Source organism: Mizuhopecten yessoensis, unplaced genomic scaffold (genome assembly GCF_002113885.1).
Source record: "Mizuhopecten yessoensis strain PY_sf001 unplaced genomic scaffold, ASM211388v2 scaffold11101, whole genome shotgun sequence".
Lineage (NCBI taxonomy): Eukaryota > Metazoa > Mollusca > Bivalvia > Pectinida > Pectinidae > Mizuhopecten > Mizuhopecten yessoensis.
The window spans coordinates 2,163,265-2,185,053 of NW_018408880.1; the positions used below are offsets into that span (position 1 = coordinate 2,163,265).

At 36.8% G+C, this 21,789-nt stretch overlaps 2 protein-coding genes across 2 annotated transcripts; one reads left to right on the top strand and one right to left on the bottom strand.

The window, feature by feature from the left end:
* Nucleotides 1-1,367: 1,367 nt before the first annotated feature.
* LOC110465802 (cathepsin B-like) lies at nt 1,368-10,634 on the top strand. The gene is made up of 9 exons (XM_021521896.1): nt 1,368-1,470; nt 2,271-2,405; nt 4,519-4,734; nt 5,096-5,211; nt 6,392-6,476; nt 7,063-7,207; nt 7,660-7,773; nt 9,364-9,492; nt 10,459-10,634. Exons 2-9 carry the CDS (start codon nt 2,271-2,273, stop codon nt 10,533-10,535), a joined length of 1,017 nt encoding a protein of 338 aa, XP_021377571.1. The 5' UTR covers nt 1,368-1,470; the 3' UTR covers nt 10,536-10,634.
* Nucleotides 10,635-11,983: 1,349 nt separating this feature from the next.
* Nucleotides 11,984-15,635, bottom strand: LOC110465791. The gene is made up of 3 exons (XM_021521884.1): nt 15,305-15,635; nt 14,585-14,734; nt 11,984-13,615 (listed from the first exon to the last, which is right to left on the bottom strand). Exons 1-3 carry the CDS (start codon nt 15,465-15,467, stop codon nt 13,428-13,430), a joined length of 501 nt encoding a protein of 166 aa, XP_021377559.1. The 5' UTR covers nt 15,468-15,635; the 3' UTR covers nt 11,984-13,427.
* Nucleotides 15,636-21,789: the final 6,154 nt, after the last annotated feature.

A 21,789-nucleotide genomic window follows, 5' to 3' on the forward strand; every position in this document is an offset into this window, starting at 1 on the left:
ATGAAAAAGTAGTATAATGTGACCGGGTGGGTGTCCTGCTGGTTGTCTTCGGCAGTATGATGTTTCAGTGAGGTAGCACTATAAAGTCTGCATCAGTTCCGCGCTATCACAAGGAGACAAACACGAGCATATCGCATCCTCCCAAAACACACATGCATACACTACACGCATGCATCTTGCACATAGGGGAGGCCGTCCTTAAATGACAATAGCTGTTGATAGGACGTTAAACAATACTAAACCAAACAAACCAATTCATAAAAAACTTCCATACTTAAAATACATTTTTTTTATGTTATTAAACATAACAGTTTTTGAGACAACAGGTACCTATTGACGTTCCATACACACTGTCCGACATGGAAAATGATTAATAATATTAATATGAAGTAAAGAAGTAAGCATATAATTCTTTACTCAGCTGTAGTCACTCTATACAGGACTTAAACAGAAGCAAACGTTACTTTTTTATTTGTAACTGTCTAACAGTTTTGTACAACTATTTTCTTAGTGTTGCGTAAACATGCAAAACTTTTTCTTTGGTGTTGTTATTTTTCGTAGTGTTGAGCAGTGATGTGCTACTAGTCTAGTGCCTTGGTGTACAACCATCCTCGATACTCCAGGGGTTACGCTCACGTTCGCTCTCTGTACCCCTGGAATATGTCATAGCAAAATAAATGAAGGCACACTGCTCGCTATTTGATTGGTGTCAGGTAAAAAAACCTGACAAATCATTAGACTGATAAATGTCCTTTGAAGATTACAGAGGAGCGAAACCCGACTTCAAAGCCTGTAGGTTTTACCGTTACGCAACCGCTAGATTTTTTTGCTATACATCAATGATCAAACTAGCCTTCTCGTGTCATCCCCAAGGGTTGCGCACACTGAGCCTTCGATATTGCTATGACATATTCCAGGTGTGTAGAGAGCGTAAGTGAGCGTAACCCCTGGATATCAAGGATGGTGTACAACTTGTTGTTTTGTGTTGAGCATTGGTGTACATCTAGTTCCTTTTTGTTGAGCTGTAACGTAGTCATTTTCTTAGTTGCGAACAGTTAAGAAATACTTAACAACTGCATGAACAATTGCTGTCGGTACATGTATACAAAGAGTACAACGGGTCAAGTTAGTCCTTGTCATACCTATTGATAACAGGTAACACAAAGTAAAATCATGTCAGTAAATTACAACGTTGTATAGATAACAGTTATCGCGGTCTCAGCTATCACATGAGAGTTGATGCAGCACATAGTCAACTCTCCTACCTAAACGCCGATATGGTCGACTCGTCCTTCATGATCAGTGCCACTTCAGACGGTTCTATAACTAAATTAGGGAAGGGACAGTGTTTGGGTCTCGTGGTTTCGTTCTCATGACCAAGATAAATTAGACCGATGATCTAAGCTGATATAAAGTCCCGTCTCGCCGACAGTGGATCACTGTTTTTCCCGGAGTGGCGTGACTGAACAGGTGAGTTAAAGTTTACTTTGTTTAGATACATACTGTTTTGGTTTTAATTTCTCTTAGTAAACTTTTGACGTTGAAAAACTATTTTAGGTATGATCTTTGGTACAAAACTCAAATAGAAAGTAAAATTATACATTTTTGTAAAAATACTTTATGTTGGGGTTTCTCTGCTGAGATATGTTTCCACTTACATTTATATTTACAAACTAGTGATTTTGTAATTAGTGTATACATTTAGATGTCTCTCTATTCAGGTTACCCTATTTTATAAATGACATTGAACAATCTCCAGTTTATTTCTTTTCATACCGATGTTGATTAATTCATGGGAAAAAGCTGAACCAAAACTGATTATGGATATTCATTAAGCTTTATAAACGGAAAAAGATTAAACCCCTTTCGTCGTTAAATAAAAATCGTATCTGTTAACCACTCTTAAACAAAAGAATTAAGAAATTATGAATTAGGGGAGTGATGAATCGACATTTACTGGTTCTTTTCGCTACATTCTTGACGACCTCTTGGGATGAGATTACATTTTGTAATTCAGTTGACTCCACTGAACTCGACTCATCCCGGCCCCGGTTTCATCAACGTTCCTTAACTTGAAAGAACTCCTTAAACCGGCCTTTTCCTTAAATATAAGGAATTCCTTACCGATTTTAAGTGAAGGAAACATTTAAGTTAAGGAAAGTTGATGAAACCGGGGTCTGTCGTTCGATATATAGATAACTGTGCGTTGGTAGAGACAGATGGTAAGTTCAAAATGTATTAGAATTCTTCTTTATTTATCGTTTTACTAGATGAAGATTTTGGCAGTTCTGTGTGTGCTGGTGGTGGCGTCATGGGCTAAGCCCAGTGATGACCTTGCCACTATCTTGACCTCTGATCTTGACCTCATGGCAAAGTACATCAACTCCGTCGGCACAACATGGAAGGTCAGTGACAAATAACATGTCTGTCCGTGTCGTATGCAAAAACGAGAAATATTGATACGTTCATCGTTTATATATGATAAAATGTTATTATCTTATCAGCTTTTCGCGGCACATTTAACATAATAAACATTGAGGTGTATATACCTACCTGATCTACTCTTGCTTGACAGGTCAATGGATATAGTACCATATCATTCAAACTGATGCACTCCCCTTGTTCTCTGTAGACAGGTTTACTAGTATAGTATCATATCTACCCAACTGATTAAATCCCCTTGTTCTCAGTAGACAGGTTTACTGGTATAGTATCATATCTACCAAACTGATACAATCCCCTTGTTGTCAGTAGACAGGTTTACCGGTATGGTATCATATCTACCCAACTGATGCACTCCCCTTGCTCTCAGTAGACAGGTTTATCGATATAGTATCATATCTACCCAACTGATACAATCCCCTTGTTCTCAGTAGACAGGTTTACTGGCATAGTTTCATATCTACCCAACTGATGCCATCCCCTTGTTCTCAGTAGACAGGTTTACTGGTATAGTATCATATCTCCCCAACTGATACAATCCCCTTGTTCTCAGTAGACAGGTTTACTGGTATAGTATCATATCTACCCAACTGATGCACTCCCCTTGTTCACAGTAGACAGGTTTACTGGTATAGATTCATATCTACCCAACTGATGCAATCCCCTTGTTCTCAATAGACAGGTTTACCAGTATGGTATCATATCTACCCAACTGATGCAATCCCCTTGTTCTCAGTAGACAGGTTTACTGGTATATTATCATATCTACCCTACTGATACAATCCCCTTGTTCTCAGTAGACAGGTTTACTGGTATAGTATCATATCTACCCAACTGATGCAATCCCCTTGTTCTCTGTAGATATATTTACTGATATAGTATCATGTCTACCCAACTGATGCACTCTCATAGTTCTCAGTAGACAGGTTTACTGGTAAAGTATCAGATCTACCCAACTGATCCTCTCTCATTGTTGTCAGTAGACAGGTTTACCGGTATAGTATCATATCTACCCTAATGATGTAATCCCCTTGTTCTCAATAGACAGGTTTACTGGTATAGTATCATATCTATCCAACTGATACAATCCCCTTGCTCTCAGTAGACAGGTTTACTGGTATAGTATCATATCTACCCAACTGATGCACTCCCCTTGTTCTCAGTAGACAGGTTTACTGGTATAGTATCATATCTACCCAACTGATGCACTCCCCTTGTTCTCAGTAGACAGGTTTACTGGTATAGTATCATATCTACCCAACTGATGCACTCCCCTTGTTCTCAGTATACAGGTTTACTGGTATAATATAATGTCTACCCAACTGATGCAATCCCCTTGCTAACAGTAGACAGGTTTACTGGTATTGTATCATATCTACCCAACTGTTGCACTCTCATTGTTCTCAGTAGACAGGTTTACTGGTATAGTATCATATCTACCCTACTGATGCAATCCCCTTGTTCTCAATAGACATGTTTACTGGTATAATTTCATATCTACCCTACTGATGCAATCCCCTTGCTCTCAGTAGACAGGTTTACTGATATAATATAATATCTATCCAACTGATCCATTCTCCTTGTGCTCAGTAGATAGGTTACCTGATATAATACAATATCTGCCCATCAGACATAATCCACTTAATCTCAGTAGACAGATTTTGCCGTTATATTTTTTGTGTATCCGATCAAACGATATAACAGTATAATCTTTGTGTTTATAAACACAAGCCAATTACTTTCTGATAGAAGCATTTTATCGAACAGGAATGGTCATCTTCAGAATATTTCGAAATAGACGGATATGGTTTGACCATGTTTCCTTTGAGACAGGCAAGTGCCATGTACTTGTCCTGTTGGTTAGATAAATTCTATCGACCTGTAAGATCAGGTTATGGCAATTTTGTCTTGGTTTTCTACTGTGTGGCTTTATATGAACATAGTGAAACACGTTAACAATCAGTTAGTTCCCTCCACATAGTCACTAGATATATACCACAAGTGTTTTTATATTACTTCATCCCTTTTTTATATTACTGAATATCACTCAAAACAGATTCAATTTTTGCCCTCTAGGCCGGTGAAAACTTCCGTCATGTACCCAAGGAGGACCGCGTCAGTTACGCAAAAATGATGTGCGGTGTCCTGCCGACTCCAGATCACATGAAGCTCCAGGAAAAACATATGCACGTGCCCGATGATCTTCCAGCCACTTTTGATGCCAGAACCCAGTGGCCTAACTGTCCAACACTGAAGGAAGTTAGGGACCAGGGAGCTTGTGGGTCATGCTGGGTATGTCATTGTAGATCTGACCTCGTGTTCTGCATATGACGTCATTGTCTTTTGACTCCACTGATCTGTGTATGACGTCATTGTGAAAATGAAATCTTTGTTCTACGCGAGTCGTCTTTGTTTTTCACATCCTTGATATTTATAAGTAATGTTGACATATGTCATATGTAGGTATGAATTATATTGATGATCATTTTGAAGAAATAGCTTTACGATTTCAATACTCTTTGTGTAATAGAGTCACTTCGAAGTTGGGACGGTGTGTGGACGGTGTGGGTTACAATTATTCCTCTGCCTGAATGCATGTTTCTTTTCATTTTAACAAAGTGCTATTGGTCATGTAACTTCCTTTCTGTTACAGGCGTTTGGAGCTGTAGAATCCATGTCCGACAGGATCTGTATCAAGTCCGGAGGAAAGTCCAATTTCCACATCTCCGCCGAGGACCTGACTTCATGCTGTAAAACATGCGGTAACGGGTATGTAAAACGATATAGAATATTACTCAGAGTTGTCTTGTTTGCATCATTTATCCCTCTTATAGTTGGAGTTATACATATTGGGTTATACATTAAAGATTTGGATATAGTTTGGACCTGACCTTCACATTTTACAATATTTCTCGTTTTATTATCATAAACATGCAAATATAAAAGAAAGGGTGTAATCTGACTTCAATATCTTACACTAGTTTTAAAACTTTTGATTGTACTGTGTTTTGTTTCTCTATTATTCAATCATTCGTCCGTTAATCTAAAACCTTGTTATGGTTATACCATATACACTGTGTGTGACTTACATCACTGCGTGAAGCAGTTGATGCAAAGAATGCATGGGGGTTTATTTAAATATAAACGTCATACTTTCATTTCTTGAAATTACATCTGAAAGGTAAACAAACGCTTCTCCTACACATGCTAATGTTATTAAAAACAGTATTGCGCATTAGTTCTATGTAAAGAAATGTCCTAGAGTTTGACGTCAACAGTTGTATTGTTGGATTTGAGGTTATCACATATAACCTTAGTATTAGAAATTGTATCAGGTAAACTTATACAATAAAACTATATCATTATCTATTTTACCACAATATTTGATGAGGACAGCTTTTAACCGATTGCCTATGATCATCAGAAAATTCTGTTATAACGTTAGTAAATTGCACCCTTTTTAAAGTTTCAAATCTCTTATATTTTCCTTAACCCCACCTTAAAACATTTTAAAGTGTTTAAAACTCATTGATATTGGATGCTCCATACATTGAAGTTGTATAGCCGTATTCATATATATTTTGTGCATCAAAAGATAAAATATAAAAATATCAGTATTTATTTCATACTTACTAATAAATACGGATTTTTGGATATGCGATACGACACAATTGCTCTAACCCACATCAGCCCTCGCCGTATCACACCCAAAACCCGTATCATCCCGCAAAACCTGTATCACACCCCTTTTGGGTGTTTTTTTAGTTTTTCAATATTTCAAAAGAAAAATAGATGTAATAAACAGAATAAAACATGCCTTTGGGCTGATATTGCAGTCTCGGGTTAATACTGGATGTGATATAGAAAAAAGGCATGTATAATTCTCTATTTACCCATAATTAATTCATTACATCCAGGAAAATAAAATACTTGTTTGTCTTTATATCAGATGTAACGGTGGCTTCCTCGAGGCAGCCTGGTCTTACTTCGAGAGGACTGGTTTGGTCACTGGTGGACAGTACAACACTAAACAGGTAACTATAACTACAACATTGTGCCTATCTGATACTGTAAACAGATAAAGGACGGCAGCACTGTGTCCTCCCTAATACATGTAATATTATATATAGTTAAGCAATGGCCAACTGTTGTCAATGATATGCAGGTGTATAATGGCTAAAATTCGTCCTTCCCAATATCTAGTTATATGTAAATAATGACTAAAGGTCCTCCCAAATATATAAAGTATTTTGTATACATGTAAATAATAGCTAAACTCTGGCCTCCACTATACATACCCACAGATTGGAGATAGCAGAGTGTGGTCAACATTTACCTGTTATATATTGGGGAGGACTAAGTTAATATATCATTTACCTGTGTAAACATGTTTGTTTCATAATTGTAATAGTCTGAGTAAGTTTCTTGATTATAGTGAATATTATATTCTGCTTGAAAGTTTAGATATTTTTCAGTTCTGAGGTTGCATTGTTGTAATTTACCTTTTCCTATAATGTTCTAAATTTTTAAATATTAAAAACATGATCTATTACACACTTCGTAACTCGTCTCTATCTTAGAGTATCTCGTATGACATCTTTTGATCTTGTTTCTATCCAGGGATGCCAGCCATATCTCATTGCTTCCTGTGATCACCACGTAGTGGGGAAGGAAAAGCCTTGCGGGAAGTCCGAGCGTACTCCCAAGTGTTCCAGAACTTGTGAAACTGGATACAACAACACGTTTGAGAAGGATAAACACATGGGTTCGTATACATGCAATTCTCCATAGACAAACATACGAATGAACACATTGTAGCTATCCATAAGTTTAAATTAATTTTCGTATTTACTAGGCTTATGCTTATTCATAGAATTACCTTATGGTAACACTTTGATGTGTAAAACTCACCATTGCATTATTCAATGATCAGTCTATGGTACATATGGCATTCCATAGGATAAGGTGAGTGATATCACTTCCGTATGTTGGTCCCTCTGTTCTGTTTTTATTCATATTTATTTCTTTTGATTTTTTTGCAGTCTTACAATTCACAGTCATTGGCCATTTTAATTGATGTATTTGCCTCTGTTGAACCCTCTGTTCTGATTTTCTTTGTAATTGTTCATATTTATTTCCATTTTTTTTTTTTTTGCAGTCTTAAAATTTACAGTCATTGTCCATTTTCATTGTTGTTATTGACTCTGTTCTCACCAGGAATGGCTCCATACTCCCTGAGATCTGTGGAGAAGATTCAAACTGATATTATGACCAACGGACCGGTCGAGGCCGCCTTCACTGTCTACTCCGACTTCCTCACCTACAAATCTGGTCAGTATTGTATCGTTATCACGAGTTTGGCAGGTTTCGCTCATTGGTTCTTAATAATACGAGAAGGTAAACGAAGCCCGTATTTTCTTGATTAATGTAATATATCTCAATTGGTAGGTTAAATGTGTCCAAGGCACTACTCGATAAGAGCGTCTTCGCAACAGTAAATGTAACGAGGTTATGGTACCTTAAGGAACCTCGGATTTGTCGAATACAATGTATTCCTCGAACTATTGATCTGGACCCTATGAGTTCGAGTAAACGGGGTTGTACTGTATGTACACATAGTATAAAATATAATAGAGGATATACAAATGATGCTATTCATTTTTCATAATTAAAAAATCTAAGATAGAAATATTATTTTTATATGACACTATAAACATAGTATGACATCTTGTGTTGTGTTTAAATGAAATCCCTTGTGTTTAAGTTTCAGGTTTCTTTGTGATTGAACGTATAAATACATGTCGTGTCACAGGCTCTATAGATAAATATGTAGCATGAGTACCTCACTGTATTACACTTTGCCCAATCTGTCTTAACAAAGAATGCCTTTATAAAGTACGATGTACAATGTTAAGTAAGTTTTGTAGTGATTTTATTATTAGTTGACCGCCAAAGCTCTTGATGAGCACAATGTCGTCGCAAAGTACAAGTGTTTTATTTCCGGAATAGTTAACTTACATGTGCAGGGGTCGGTTGTTCAGAGATTAACAAGCATAACGATATGTAAAGGAAGTTTGTCCTTTAGCATGTTAACAAAAGGAACTAAAATTAAAAACAAAATTACACGCACAGATATTCTTAATGATCATCTTAAGACAAAAATAAATAAAAAATACATAAATAAAAGCTTTATGAATAAAAAAAATACAATTATCTGAAAATGTTTATAATCTTATATGTATGATATTTTTTAGTTACCCCAAACTATCATTTTGACAATCTGCATCAATGAGTAAATGAAGCATTGAACAAACGTTCTATAATAGGGCAAAGGTAAAGTTGGCATTACAGCACACACACACACACACACACACACACGCACACACATACACATATATAAATAACCTTTTTATAAGAACTTATATGATCCGTACGTGTTGTTTACCCCCTACAGTTTTCGCCTTCTAGTCTTTACAAAATATCCCGGGTGGTGAATTGACCCTTCTTTCAACACTCAAACTACATCTTTTAATCTGTCAAAATGTTCTCCCTCTGTTGACGTTGCCGTTTTGTTCCAGGTGGAAGATACTTTTTTGTTAGTCTTAAGATGTAATAAAGCATAAGATATTTTAAGGAAATGACACTACGCGAGTTCTAGACTGGCTACCAGCCCCTAAGTTTTTATGAAGAATTTCGCGGCTGCATTTTACTACTAGCTTATCTCCCCTAGTTTAGTACTTAGGATCAGACATCCAAGTGATCAAAATCTTCAGAGTTAATTTGTTTTTCTTAATAATTCAGTATTCTAGAGATGGAAGCCAGTCTACGCGAGTACATGCATATGGAAAGGTGTAATACATGTAACCACTTATATAGTGGGAGTGCTATTATTCTATAATGTTGTTTATACATGTATTGTAGGTGTGTACAAGCACACAACTGGTCAGGCCCTAGGAGGCCATGCCATCAAACTCCTTGGATGGGGAAATGAGGACGGATCCGACTACTGGCTTGTGGCTAACTCATGGAACCCCGACTGGGGAGATAACGGTACGTAATCAGATAACCTAAACCTATACCGAGATATTCACCCTGTTTACCAAGTTATTCACCCTGTTTACCAAGTTATCGGCCCCTTTTACCAAGTAATTGACCATGTATATTAAGTAGTTCACACTTCATACCAAGTTGTTCACCATGTATACCAAATTATTCACCCTGTATACCATGTGATTCACCTTGTATACCAATTCATTCACCATGTATACCAAGTCATTCACCCGACATACCAAGTTAATAATCCTGTTTACCAAGTAATTAACTCTGTATACCAAATATTTCACCTTGTATGGCAAGTTATTAACCATGTATACCAAGTTATTTACAATGTTTGACAAATTATTCAACCTCAAGTGAAATTGTGATGATTTAATGTGACATTCAGGGCCAGTTATACATATTATTTTGTGAAAAATGACACAAATAATTGAATGGACAAATTTATTAGGTAGGAATGTTCTCATTTGACAATCTGTGTAAGGTTTAAAAGTACCTTGATGGCATTTTGTTTTGGTTATTGACTTTTTTTTATGATGTAAATTGTCTTTTTGATGACTACTGATGCACGATTCTCACACGAAAATAGACGTCGTTCGTTAAAGATGGGTTACGAACTTCTTCGATACTGGAAAAAGTCACCAAAACGATTTGGTATATCTTCAAAAGAATGAGAAAAACTGATGAAAATCACCGGGAACCGGGAACAGTTTTAGTGTTCTATTCCGTCTTTGCGTATTGCAGAGTTATCTTCTCTTGTGAGCAGCTATTGATTGTTACGTCGTCATTGGTTTGTGAGAGAAAATTACGTCGTTTTCTCAAAAAATGATGACGTTACTCTCACAAACAAATGACTTAACAATCAATACCTGCTCATAGATTTGTATTATGTCTGATACTGTTTATACATGTATTAAGATAATATCAGTATGAATTATGTTAAAACTTTGAATATTGTAGGTTTCTTCAAGATCCTGCGAGGACGTGACGAATGTGGAATCGAATCACAAGTGGTTGCTGGTGAACCGAAACTCTAGATGACGTCATAGCGTCATCCCATCGCTGTATCGTTTATCTGTGAATATTTCAGACATCTCTCTAACGTTGTTTGTTACTGAATAAAACTTTATATTTCTTTATGTTTTAATCTTAATCACAACGGGATAAACTGATATTATGATTAGACTGATTTAATTCAAATGTGTTCAGAATTGTGAACAACTCGTCATTTTGTTACTCGATTATTGTGTCCTTGAAAAATGCAATATATTTCAGAATTATGAAAAATTGACTGATTGATCAAACAATATATTATATTATTGATTCGTCTCTCATTTTTGAAATGAGGGATTTCCCCAAAGATTACAGAGGAAAGAAAGACATCAAACGGCTGCAAACACGATCAGGTCCTTTTGAATTTTAATTGAAGGCATTTTTTAAAACTATTAAGAACAGTTCAAATATTAATAACGATAGAGTGGCATTGTGCCAAATTAATTATTAAGAACATCGGACACACCAAATTCGTTTTGTTTGTTAGTTTGAAAGTAATTGTCACTATGATAAAACTTGATCGTATACAAGCTATGATGTGTTACCGTAATTAAGCTGATTGACTATTGATTGAGTTCGTTTTGTAATTCTTTCTCATTTACTCCTATGTTTTGTATTTTGATATACAAGTCAAAGAAGTAATATCAACGGTCAAATTCCGCCTAACACGTGATCCTTACATACGTTATTTTATCTTGTACTATCCTGGGATGATTAAAAGGCATTATGAAAGGTCCAAGGGACATAACTCTGTCAGGCATAAATAACCAAATTATATAGGCGTTACTATACCTCCATACTTTATTACTGGTGATACGAGGTTGCTGCTTTCTGAATACTTTATGTTCTATATGAAAAGGAAATATCAGTAAATGAAAGCAGACTAATCGATGGAAATAATCAAGTACTAGCGGTAAATATGACCTAATATCACATAATTCATTGAAAAAACTACGCGTGTTTGATATGACGGGTAGAACAGATTTACTGACACTCGGGCTCTGTGAATATTGTTCAGACCAGCTTCGTAAATCAGGGATAGACCTCACCTGAAGTCGATAATTGTGTAAAAAAAAAATCGGGATTTAAATTGTTAATAAACGAGAGATTGTTTCTCTGGCCTAATACGCTACACGCCTCGGACGTTCGACCCTCTGAAAGCTTACACTCGGAAAATGATTCGCTACGCCACTGACTAAGGCAAAGTATGAACAAAGAAAAGATTTCACGTCTGAAACACAAGACAAAAGAGATGTATCAGAAGAATAAACGTAAGGACGATAAACCTTTTCCTTTGTTTAATTTATGATTCCAATAAATATATATTGTTACGTTTTTTATAATATCCCAACACTGCCGCCAGTGTCACGTTTTGTATTATCCCCAACGTGTTACTTTCTGTAAGAATTGCGCCACTGCCACCAGTTCATATTAATTGAACAACACAATAAGTACATTGATATTTACACTTTATTTACAACACAAGTATTTTACTCCGTCATAGAATGTACAAGTGTTCACCATTGTGAAACAATCTCTCCACTCTAAGCTAATCTCCTACTATCAACTGCAATACTACACAGACCTAAGACTACAACTAAAACTTCTATTCTCACGAACTTCCTAATTCTCCAACTTTCTAACTCTCCTCTATGTCTCTAGAACTCTCAACTCGGTCTCCCTAACACAACATTTTCTCTCCAACTCTCCAACTCTACTCCTCTATTCCAACTCTTCAACTCTACTCCTCTGTTCAAACTCTTCAACTCTACTCCTCTGTTCCAACTCCCTAACTCTCCCAATCTGAACTACCTTATTAATCTGTCCCCTTAGCAAAATCCTGCTACATTAAAATTGTTGATAAGTTAGTAAAATGCTGCTAATATGACCCCTACACGACAAGGTTTAACAGGCCATACATCCTGCTAAATTTGACCCCAGGTCAGCATCAGCCGGCTGCGGAGGCACAAACAATACGTCACAGACTAGACTAGACTTCCACCCACCTAGACTACAGACGGTCACACCAATGTACAGATCCTAAACTATATCACAAGCACAATTATCTACGGCTACTTAGCTACTATCTTCAAATAAAACTCTGACACTGACCACGAGCCAAGGCTAATAAATGCATAGCTAATCATCTGTACACTTACTATAATGTCATCAGTTCCAGGTCATATTTACCACTCATTCTGACGTTTCAATCCGTAGAGTTTGTAGTACTCACCTTTCGTACAACTTTCTGTTAGTATTTGAAAAACATATATTAGCACCTCGTGTTTTACAAATGCATACACTTCACAATAATGGCGTCAATATATTACTTACACAAAACCCTCCGATTCCCATAGAAAACTCTCGCGCATAATTCATTCAGTTCACAGAGTACAATTTCATAAAATAAACGGAACCAGAAAAAAACGAAATATTGCATCTTCCCGTTAAAAAATCGTGGTTTCTCCCAATTTGTTTTTCTAAACTTCATGCGTTTTTGCCTTCTTTGTTAAAATTTCCTTCGGCTTATTACAGCGCTATTGATATTAAATTTCACATACTAAATTATTTCTTTCTACATGATAATCTGAGAATCCTTTCATATATTTGTGTTGACTGGTTTTCGAAGTATGACCAATTATTCAGATGAAATCGATTGTTCTTCCCTTTTTTCTTTGTCTTACAAAATACTGGTTATGGAAGTGAATTTTTCCCCCCTAGAGTAAATCACCATATTTTGTAAACATACAACGGTAAATATGAAAAAATGTCAGATAAACATCAATTAAGTATCTTTCAGTGTGTCCAAATTAATTTGATTGGCACAGTAATTGGCTCCAGGCATGTACATGATTAATTTGACTGCATGAAAAATGTTAGGGCGTTGAACTCATCCGGAGTTTGTCGTCGGTGTATTTTTCAGCATTTCGAATAAGATAAACAGCGATAAGAATTGCTGCAAGGCCGTACAATATTCCGCCCACCACGGCTAACGCGTAGGACCATGACACTGGAAGTGACGTCTTACAGCCGTAAATGATCACGCCCAGAATAGCACAGCAGGCTGAAGTAAAGAGAAATGTAATCTTCAGTCCAATATTTCGTATGAAATCAATCAACTTTGAAGAGCAAATAAATGATGTAAATTAAATAATTAATTAGTTCAATTATCGATTAATAACGTTTAAAATGAAGACAGGTCACACTCGCTTGATTGCACCGTTAAAACAAAGAAAATAGATACAGTATGTCAAAATGAATGACACTGCACCAGCTGGTGATGCCATGGACCATTATGTGCACATTGTGAGTTACTCAATCCATTCCCAAATCGTCAGTATACCCTACTAACGTTCAGCGTATTTATATTTGCATTTATGACTTATCTACAAACCTGTCATACGTACCATTTCAGTGTAAAAGCAATATTGTGAACCTGACAATGAGAAGTCATAGTTCATTTCGCCGATAAAGGGGGCAACAGCATGACATTGTAAACACAAAAGAACAATATTCGATTTAACAAATACGAACAATTAACAAAAGGAACACAGAGGACACCAATACATCTTAAATTGAGGTAGCCATTCGTGACCCAGGTCTTTTCCCCCTCAAAATAGTTCTCAAAAATGCTGTAAAAATAATCAAAATACAAGAGAAACACACTTGCCATATGAAACAAAAGCTTTCCTAAATATTTCACATTTTCATTTAAGTGTACATTGCCTTTGTACGAAAATCACTCTTTACATGGATAAAATGTAATATATCAATAAATTTATTAAAAATACATTTTGTATGATATTCTAATGTGCCAAAGACTTGATATTTGAATAAAACGTTTAAAAATATGTTTAATTAAGTGCTAGTTCTGCAGACTCTTGATATTTAAAGACAGTAATATAATATTGAACAAGAAAAAGATTAAGTTGACCAACATGATGATATTTGGAATATTTTAAGCTTATAGTGTAATTTTAGTGTAAGGATAAGAAATAAATTTGAGCACTTCACTTCACCGTATGCTACATACCTGCAAACACCACTGCTGCGAGACTAGCGATACAAAGGGAGATATCGTATGACGTCTGACTGATGAAGAAGTAGAGGAAGAGAAATAGGAGTCCTACACCTCCAATTACTAACGCCAATGTCTCGAGCGCCTGGGTCGCCTCGAAGTAACCTGTAACAACGGGTTAACATGTCAGCACTCAGACTTAAAGACTAACGCCACTGTCTCGAGCGCCTGGGTCGCCTCAAAGTAACCTGCAACAACGGGTAACATAATAAACAAATATATCGCTTCTACATTTTGCCACTAACATGTGTGACTTGTTAGCATAGGAAGCTTAAAAAGCAATCTGCAATACAGATAAAATCCAAAATAACTCAATATTAATCAATTCTTAGAACATTATATAGTTAATTCGATAAATTTGCAATGAATGTTTCCGACAATTTACAAATATAAATTACTAGAAGTCATTTTAATTTCACGTGTACTTTGTTTCGCAAACTATGCATGCAGACTTTATTCGCAAATACATTAACTTGTAGTCGATATGCTGTAAACTCAACATTTCTATTAATTATCAAACGATCAATCAAATAGAGTGAGATTAGAATCGGAAACCCTGTCTGGAGATTCTCTTATATTATAATTAACCAACTGAGCTATGGCGTTTCCAGCTGACGTCAGAATAGATCCGTTACGTATGGTATGACGTCAGCAGCACGTGGAGGTAATACTCACACAGGTTATTCGTGGTGGACGAACACACTTCGCCTCTACAGGCTTCCCACAATCCTGAGTGGTAATCGTCATATTCGGTCACCTCCCAGTATAATGTGAAGTAACCGAAAGCTTCACATATAACGCCAACAGTGTAAACAAGTAAACACGTTTTTGTTCCCATTTTTTTAAATAATTTCTTTTCACACAATTTAAAATCCCGATTAGTAAGGGCATCAAAGTATTCAAGTATGACAAAATATTCCACGATATAAATTATTGAATTTCAAAATAACGGCACTTAAAGAAGTTCCTCTTTTATATCATGACATTTTGTTGAGTCATTCATGTGTTCATAGTACCGTAAGTACAATATATACGTCAACACAAGAGGGATAACTTATATCGAAGTTTCAAAGCCACCAACACATGTTCCGAATGTCAATAGGACGTACCAAAACAACTCTGATACGCTTTTATCAGACTAGCCTATACTTTAATTACCAGTACAGATTAATCGACCGGGGTCATGAAGCCTATTTGTCATCGACACCGATATAGCAAATTAACCTGATTAACTATTCTGAAACTTATCAAATAGCCGCTATATGCTCGAATATAGTTAGTCAAGGAAAGATTCATAAATAATTGTTGTTGTAGAAAGTGTTCATGAACCTGCGGTAAAATGTTACCTCAGCGTAATCTATGTGATATCGTTCGTCTCGTCATCTGAAATGGTTGCTGTATTTATTCCGCATGTCGGACTAGAATGCCGTTCATTCACGGGTCTAGCACGGTCACGTCATGTCTTCGACCCTACAGTACAGTTCGTTCACGGGGCTAGCACGGTCACATCACGTTTTCGGCCCTACAGTGCAGTTCGTTCACGGGTCTAGCACGGTCACATCACGTTTTCGACCCTACAGTACAGTTCGTTCATGGGTCTTATGAAGTTCTCACAGTCACACATGAATTATCATAGCATTTCATTATCATAGCATTTCATTATCATAGCGAATTCTTTCGAGTGTGTCGTGTTAAACACTCTTTCCTTGATGACACGCCATCTTAATGCGTATAAATAGATGATCTTACATTGGTTTTCATTTCATATGAGATTTATTAAAATAAATTTTTAATTTAGTAAGCCTCTGGCGAACTGAAATGAAAAATTCATGACGAGTTTCATACATTTCATATGAAATGATAACGAGTGTTATATCCTTTTTATCACATAATCAAGATTGGTGACATTTATTCGTGTAAAACGACAATTTTCATGCAACCTTGAAATGTAAAAAGCCCCATTTTGACTCCAGTGCGTAAGTCTATGACGTCATCAACTTGTCCTTGGCGTGACGTCAGAATTGAAACAATTGAAACTTACAACCAATCACAGGGCTGATAGGTCATATTACATGGGTTAATACGCAAACAAATATGACATGGGTATATTCACTGGATAACACAGTACATTATGTGATAAGTCTATATATCTTTAAATGAATGTATACAAAACTCGGATTGAAGTCCATATGATAGGAAAATTATACAAAACATTAAAAATCACAAGAAGATTGATTCTCGAGGTCTTTCGGTGTTATACAATATCTCCTGAAGAGATGTTTAGCATCGAAAGACTTTGAGCTCTTTAAACTTTGTATACATAGCCTTCCCCATTGTAGTGTGAGACTATCGTTGTGAAAGTAACCAGTATCTAGTTGCAACTGACGTCAATAAAAATCACATTTGGACTCACTAATTTATTTCATATTCCTATTTCATTATAGAAAGGAGTACATGTATTTCGTACAAACCACCATTTCATTTATATGTTTTGATATTTTTACATCTTTAGAAAGAGAATAAATTCAGCTAATCATAGACGCTATATGTTTCACAGACATGGCATTATGAAATCATGAACGGGATAGAACAGATGTGTATTGACTACTGGTGAGAATAACTAGTTATATCCTATAGACTGTATGTCCCTTTAGCAAAAATAATTTTTAGACGCTCTTTTAGCTAGAGTTGCTCTGTTTTATGGAATGAACTGAGTGATGTTATTAAACAGTCGTGGCGTGTAGGTGTTTTTAAAAAGAAATACATAGAAATGTTTTACAGTAAGTAATAAGTGTGATACCTAATGATATCTGTGATATTTACAAAGATTGTAAGATTGTATTTATTATCATTCTACCATTATAATTGTTTTATTTAGTCTGTACATAATGTATACTAGACTATGTCTAAATATGTAACCATGTAAAAAAAAAATAATAATAAAATAAATAGACTCCTGTATTATAAACAGACTCTTGCTTATCAACATAAAAACTTTAAACCAAGTATACCTGTTCAATTGGATAGGTATATCAACTGTGTCATGACTAATCTTTTTTTGTTTGTTTGTTACTAAGTCGTTAAGTCTGCCATACTTTACAGCAAAAATAGTTTATTACAGAATGCATATAATAAAACATTCCATTCATCATGACCAGGAATATACAACAAGGAATTTGCAACCATTCAGTTCTAAATATAAGTTTATTGTAATACCGCTATGTGTCATTCAGAAATCGTTAAATGATTTCTGTGACATTTATATATTTGTGTTACATGTTGCTCTTTTATGTTATATGTTATGTGTTTTGTGTTGATTTTCTTTACTTGTACTGCTTATATGCTTGTTGTTTGATCTTCGATAGCTTCAACTTGTGATTGTTGTGGAAACCAAATTGGAACAGGCTGGATATTTGTGGATCATACAGGTAGGTAAAGTCATCTGGTATTGTAAATATTGATGTCCATTTTGGTTCCATGTAAAGGTGGGTTTTCATGTTTTTGTATTTATTTTGATTTTCAGAAAGTTTTTTTTTAGATTGCATACCACTTGATTTTTGTATATTTAGTTTATGTTGTATTGATCCATCATGGCTATGGAGGGATCATTCTCGGAAAAGGATATCAAGGTGATTACAGCTACACTTGTAGCTATGGGTTACAAATCAGAGGAAGGACAACTTTAATCTGAGGAACTACGGTCCTTGATTAAGTCTAAGGAAGGTGCTAAGGATGTCAAACAGGAAGATGGTGCTACTTCCGCTTTACCTACCCCTACAGTTACTGTCAATCCACCTCCTTTCTCCGGTGAGGAAAAGGACACACCATATAACTTATGGAAATACGAGGTGGAATCCTTGCTAGTATCCAAGGATGAGGATGTGGTGGCTTAGGCACTTCGTCGATCTATGAAGGGTAGAGCTGGAAGAGTTGTAATGCACATTGACCAACAGCCCCTGTGAAGAACATTCTCAACAAGATGAACAGCATCTTTGGTACTGTGGAAAAGGGTGAAGCACTTTTAGCACAGTTTTATAGTGCTCGACAGCAGGAAGACGAGGATGTTTCTTCATGGAGTTGTCGATTGGAGGATATCTTGAATAAGGCTGTGAGGAGAAGGGAGGTAACCTATACTGACACAGGAGACATGCTGCGTACCATGTTTTGGACTGGATTAAGACGAGATCGGAAGGATATCGACAGGTTGATCAGGATCTTAACAAGAGGAAGGAGGAGAGACGAGTTAACCCCAGCGCAGATGATTCCAAAATAAAGCCAAATCCTGCACACATGGCCAGTGCTGTAACGAAAGATGACTTAACAGAAATGAAGACAATGATTAAGCAGCTGACAACGGACATGGCCAAGATGAAAAGTAATGAGAAGCAGTACTCAAAATCTGGAGTTGCGAAACCATTCCAGCAGCAGGGGGAACAGAAACATGTACAACAACCAGAGACATTAGAATCCTATAGTGATGGACCCCTGTGTAGGCGATGTGGCCAGAGAAAATATATTAGACTTGGATGTCGTGTACGACTTGACCATTGAAACGGGGACCAACCTATGAAGAAGGGAAGTTCTTAGGCTTGGAGAGGAGATCCCTAAACAATGCTATACAACCAGACAGGAAACAGGTACCTGGAAAGTTGGTTGGTTCCCCGAGTGAAACACAGGTGTTTATTGCAAGGAACAAAGTTCAGGCTTTGTTAGATACAGGATCTACTCTCTCGACTGTTTCAGAACAATATTATAGAAGTTCTCTATCCAATTGTTGCCAGTTGTTGCCTGTAACAGATTTCCTTAATGTAGAGTGTGCAGATTGAGGGATCACCATACCTGGAAACCATGTGTTTGTCTACCAGGATACTGGATGACATGGACACAGGACAGGATGTAGGGGGATATACACCTGCTCAGATGAGAAAACTTCAGCAGGAAGATGAAACTATAGTTGACATATTACCTTATGTAAGGAATCGACAGAGACCAATGAAAAAGAGCAGTGAATTTAAGATGTATTCCAAGAACTTTGACAACTTAACATTAATGAGAGGTGTTTTATACAAAAAGACGAATGAGGAAAGACCACAGTTGGTATTACCATTACGGCTGAGGCGAAAGGTACTCCAAGCCATACACAATGATGGTGGTCATCCAAGACGTGATCGGACTACTTCAAGCATACTAGACAGATTCTATTGGCCAGGGATGCGCAAGGACAATGATGAAAGGGTCAAGCTGTGTGATCGCTGTACTCGAGCAAAGACACCGGCCAGGGCACGTGCTCCATTAGTCAGCATAGAGACCTCACAGCCGTAGAACTTGTGTGCATTGATTTCCTAAAACCATTGAAAGGAAATTTCCAATATCTTTTGGTCATCACCGACCATTTCACAAGATATGCGCAAGCTGTACCTTTACGGAATATGTCTGCTCATACTACTGCGGATGCCCTATACAACAATTTCTTTGTACATTATGGTATTCAAAACGAATCCACTCTGATTAAGGTGCAAATTTTGAAGGAGAGGTGATCAGGGAACTTTGTTCTTTATTAAGAATAGAAAAGTCAAGATCGACTCCATACCATCCTCAAGGAAACGGAATGTGTCAGAGATTTAACAGGACTTTAATGGATATGCTCTGCACTCTTGATCCTCAGGAAAAGAGCAATTGGAAAGCTTTTATTGGACCTTTCACCCATGCATACAATTGTACAAGACACGAAACAACCAGATACTCACCATATTTCCTAATGTTTGGCCGTCAACCCAGATTACCAGCGGATGTTGCTTTTGGCGTTACTCACTCATGAGGATTCTAATTCACCTCCAAGCAATGCTATTGCCTACAGCAAGCCTATCATTTGGCTTGGTCTAATGCTGGTCAGGCCCAGGGTAAACAGAAGGAGAATTATGACTTGAGAGTACGTGGTGCCACTTTGGAGCCAGGTGATCGAGTACTTGTAAAAGTCCTAGCATTCCAGGGACGCCATAAAATTGTTGAACCTTGGGAGACCGATGTGTATATGGTCGAACGCCAGCCTAATACCGATATTCCAGTTTTCTTTATTCAACGGGAAGACGGGACTGGGAGGAAACGTACCATACATCGGAACCATCTACTCCCAAAAGGATATTTGTCACCAACTTCTGGGAGCACCCAGGTTCCAAAGCGACCAAAGCCCATGCCCAGAAGCGGGAACATAATGGAACTAGACAAAACATCAACAATAGTGGATGTGGAAGTGGAACCAGATGATCAGAGTGATACCTCGTCAGTGGATATCTACGTTTCTGCACCGGAATTAGATCTACCAGTTTTTGGTATTCCATCTCAGGAGGATGACGATCCGGATAACACTGACTGGGATGGTGAGGTTGATGATGACGGTCCACCTCAATACGTTGAGGGCGAACAACCTTAGACACCAGATGTGGAGCCCCTAAGAATCACTTTTGGTGACTTAACATGTCGAATCAGGAACCCGATTGGCAGCGTAAGGTAAGTTACCTGATGAGACTAGCAAACTCGGAGTTTTTAAAACTTTCGCCACATATGGCAAATGCGGTTACGTCCCTTGTTGTAAGTAAAGACTGACGAGGACATCATTCCATTATCAGAGGGGAGTATGTGGCAGTGAGTATTTTGTTTAAATATAAATTGATTAAAATCTTTCAGACTATCTATATCTTACCAAAGTGGTAATATTAGTATTTTTTTTGTATTTTTAAATAATGTATCTCTAGCGCTATCTATTTTAATACATGTACTTGTCTTGTCACGTGATTGCGTGTTCGTACGTGTACCCGTGAGTTTTACCGGCATTCCTGCACTTGACATGAAGAGTACCTGACGTACACGTAACACTAAAATGAAATCACAGTATTGGTTATTCTGTCATAAACCAATGTAGAGTTAACCCGGCTACATAAAGGCAAACAACAAATGTTATCATAAGATACCTACGTTGGAAGGATTAAGATAAAGGTAATCATGCTGTACAAAATTTGGCACTAAAACAACTTACTTAGTAAAGCTTAAAAAGCAGTCCACAGGGCAGGTGATTGAGACAGCCCCTAACTAACAGCCCTTTTAATGTTTTTTTTAAACATAGCATTTATTTGTAACCTGGAGCACGGGTTTGGTAGTCGTTA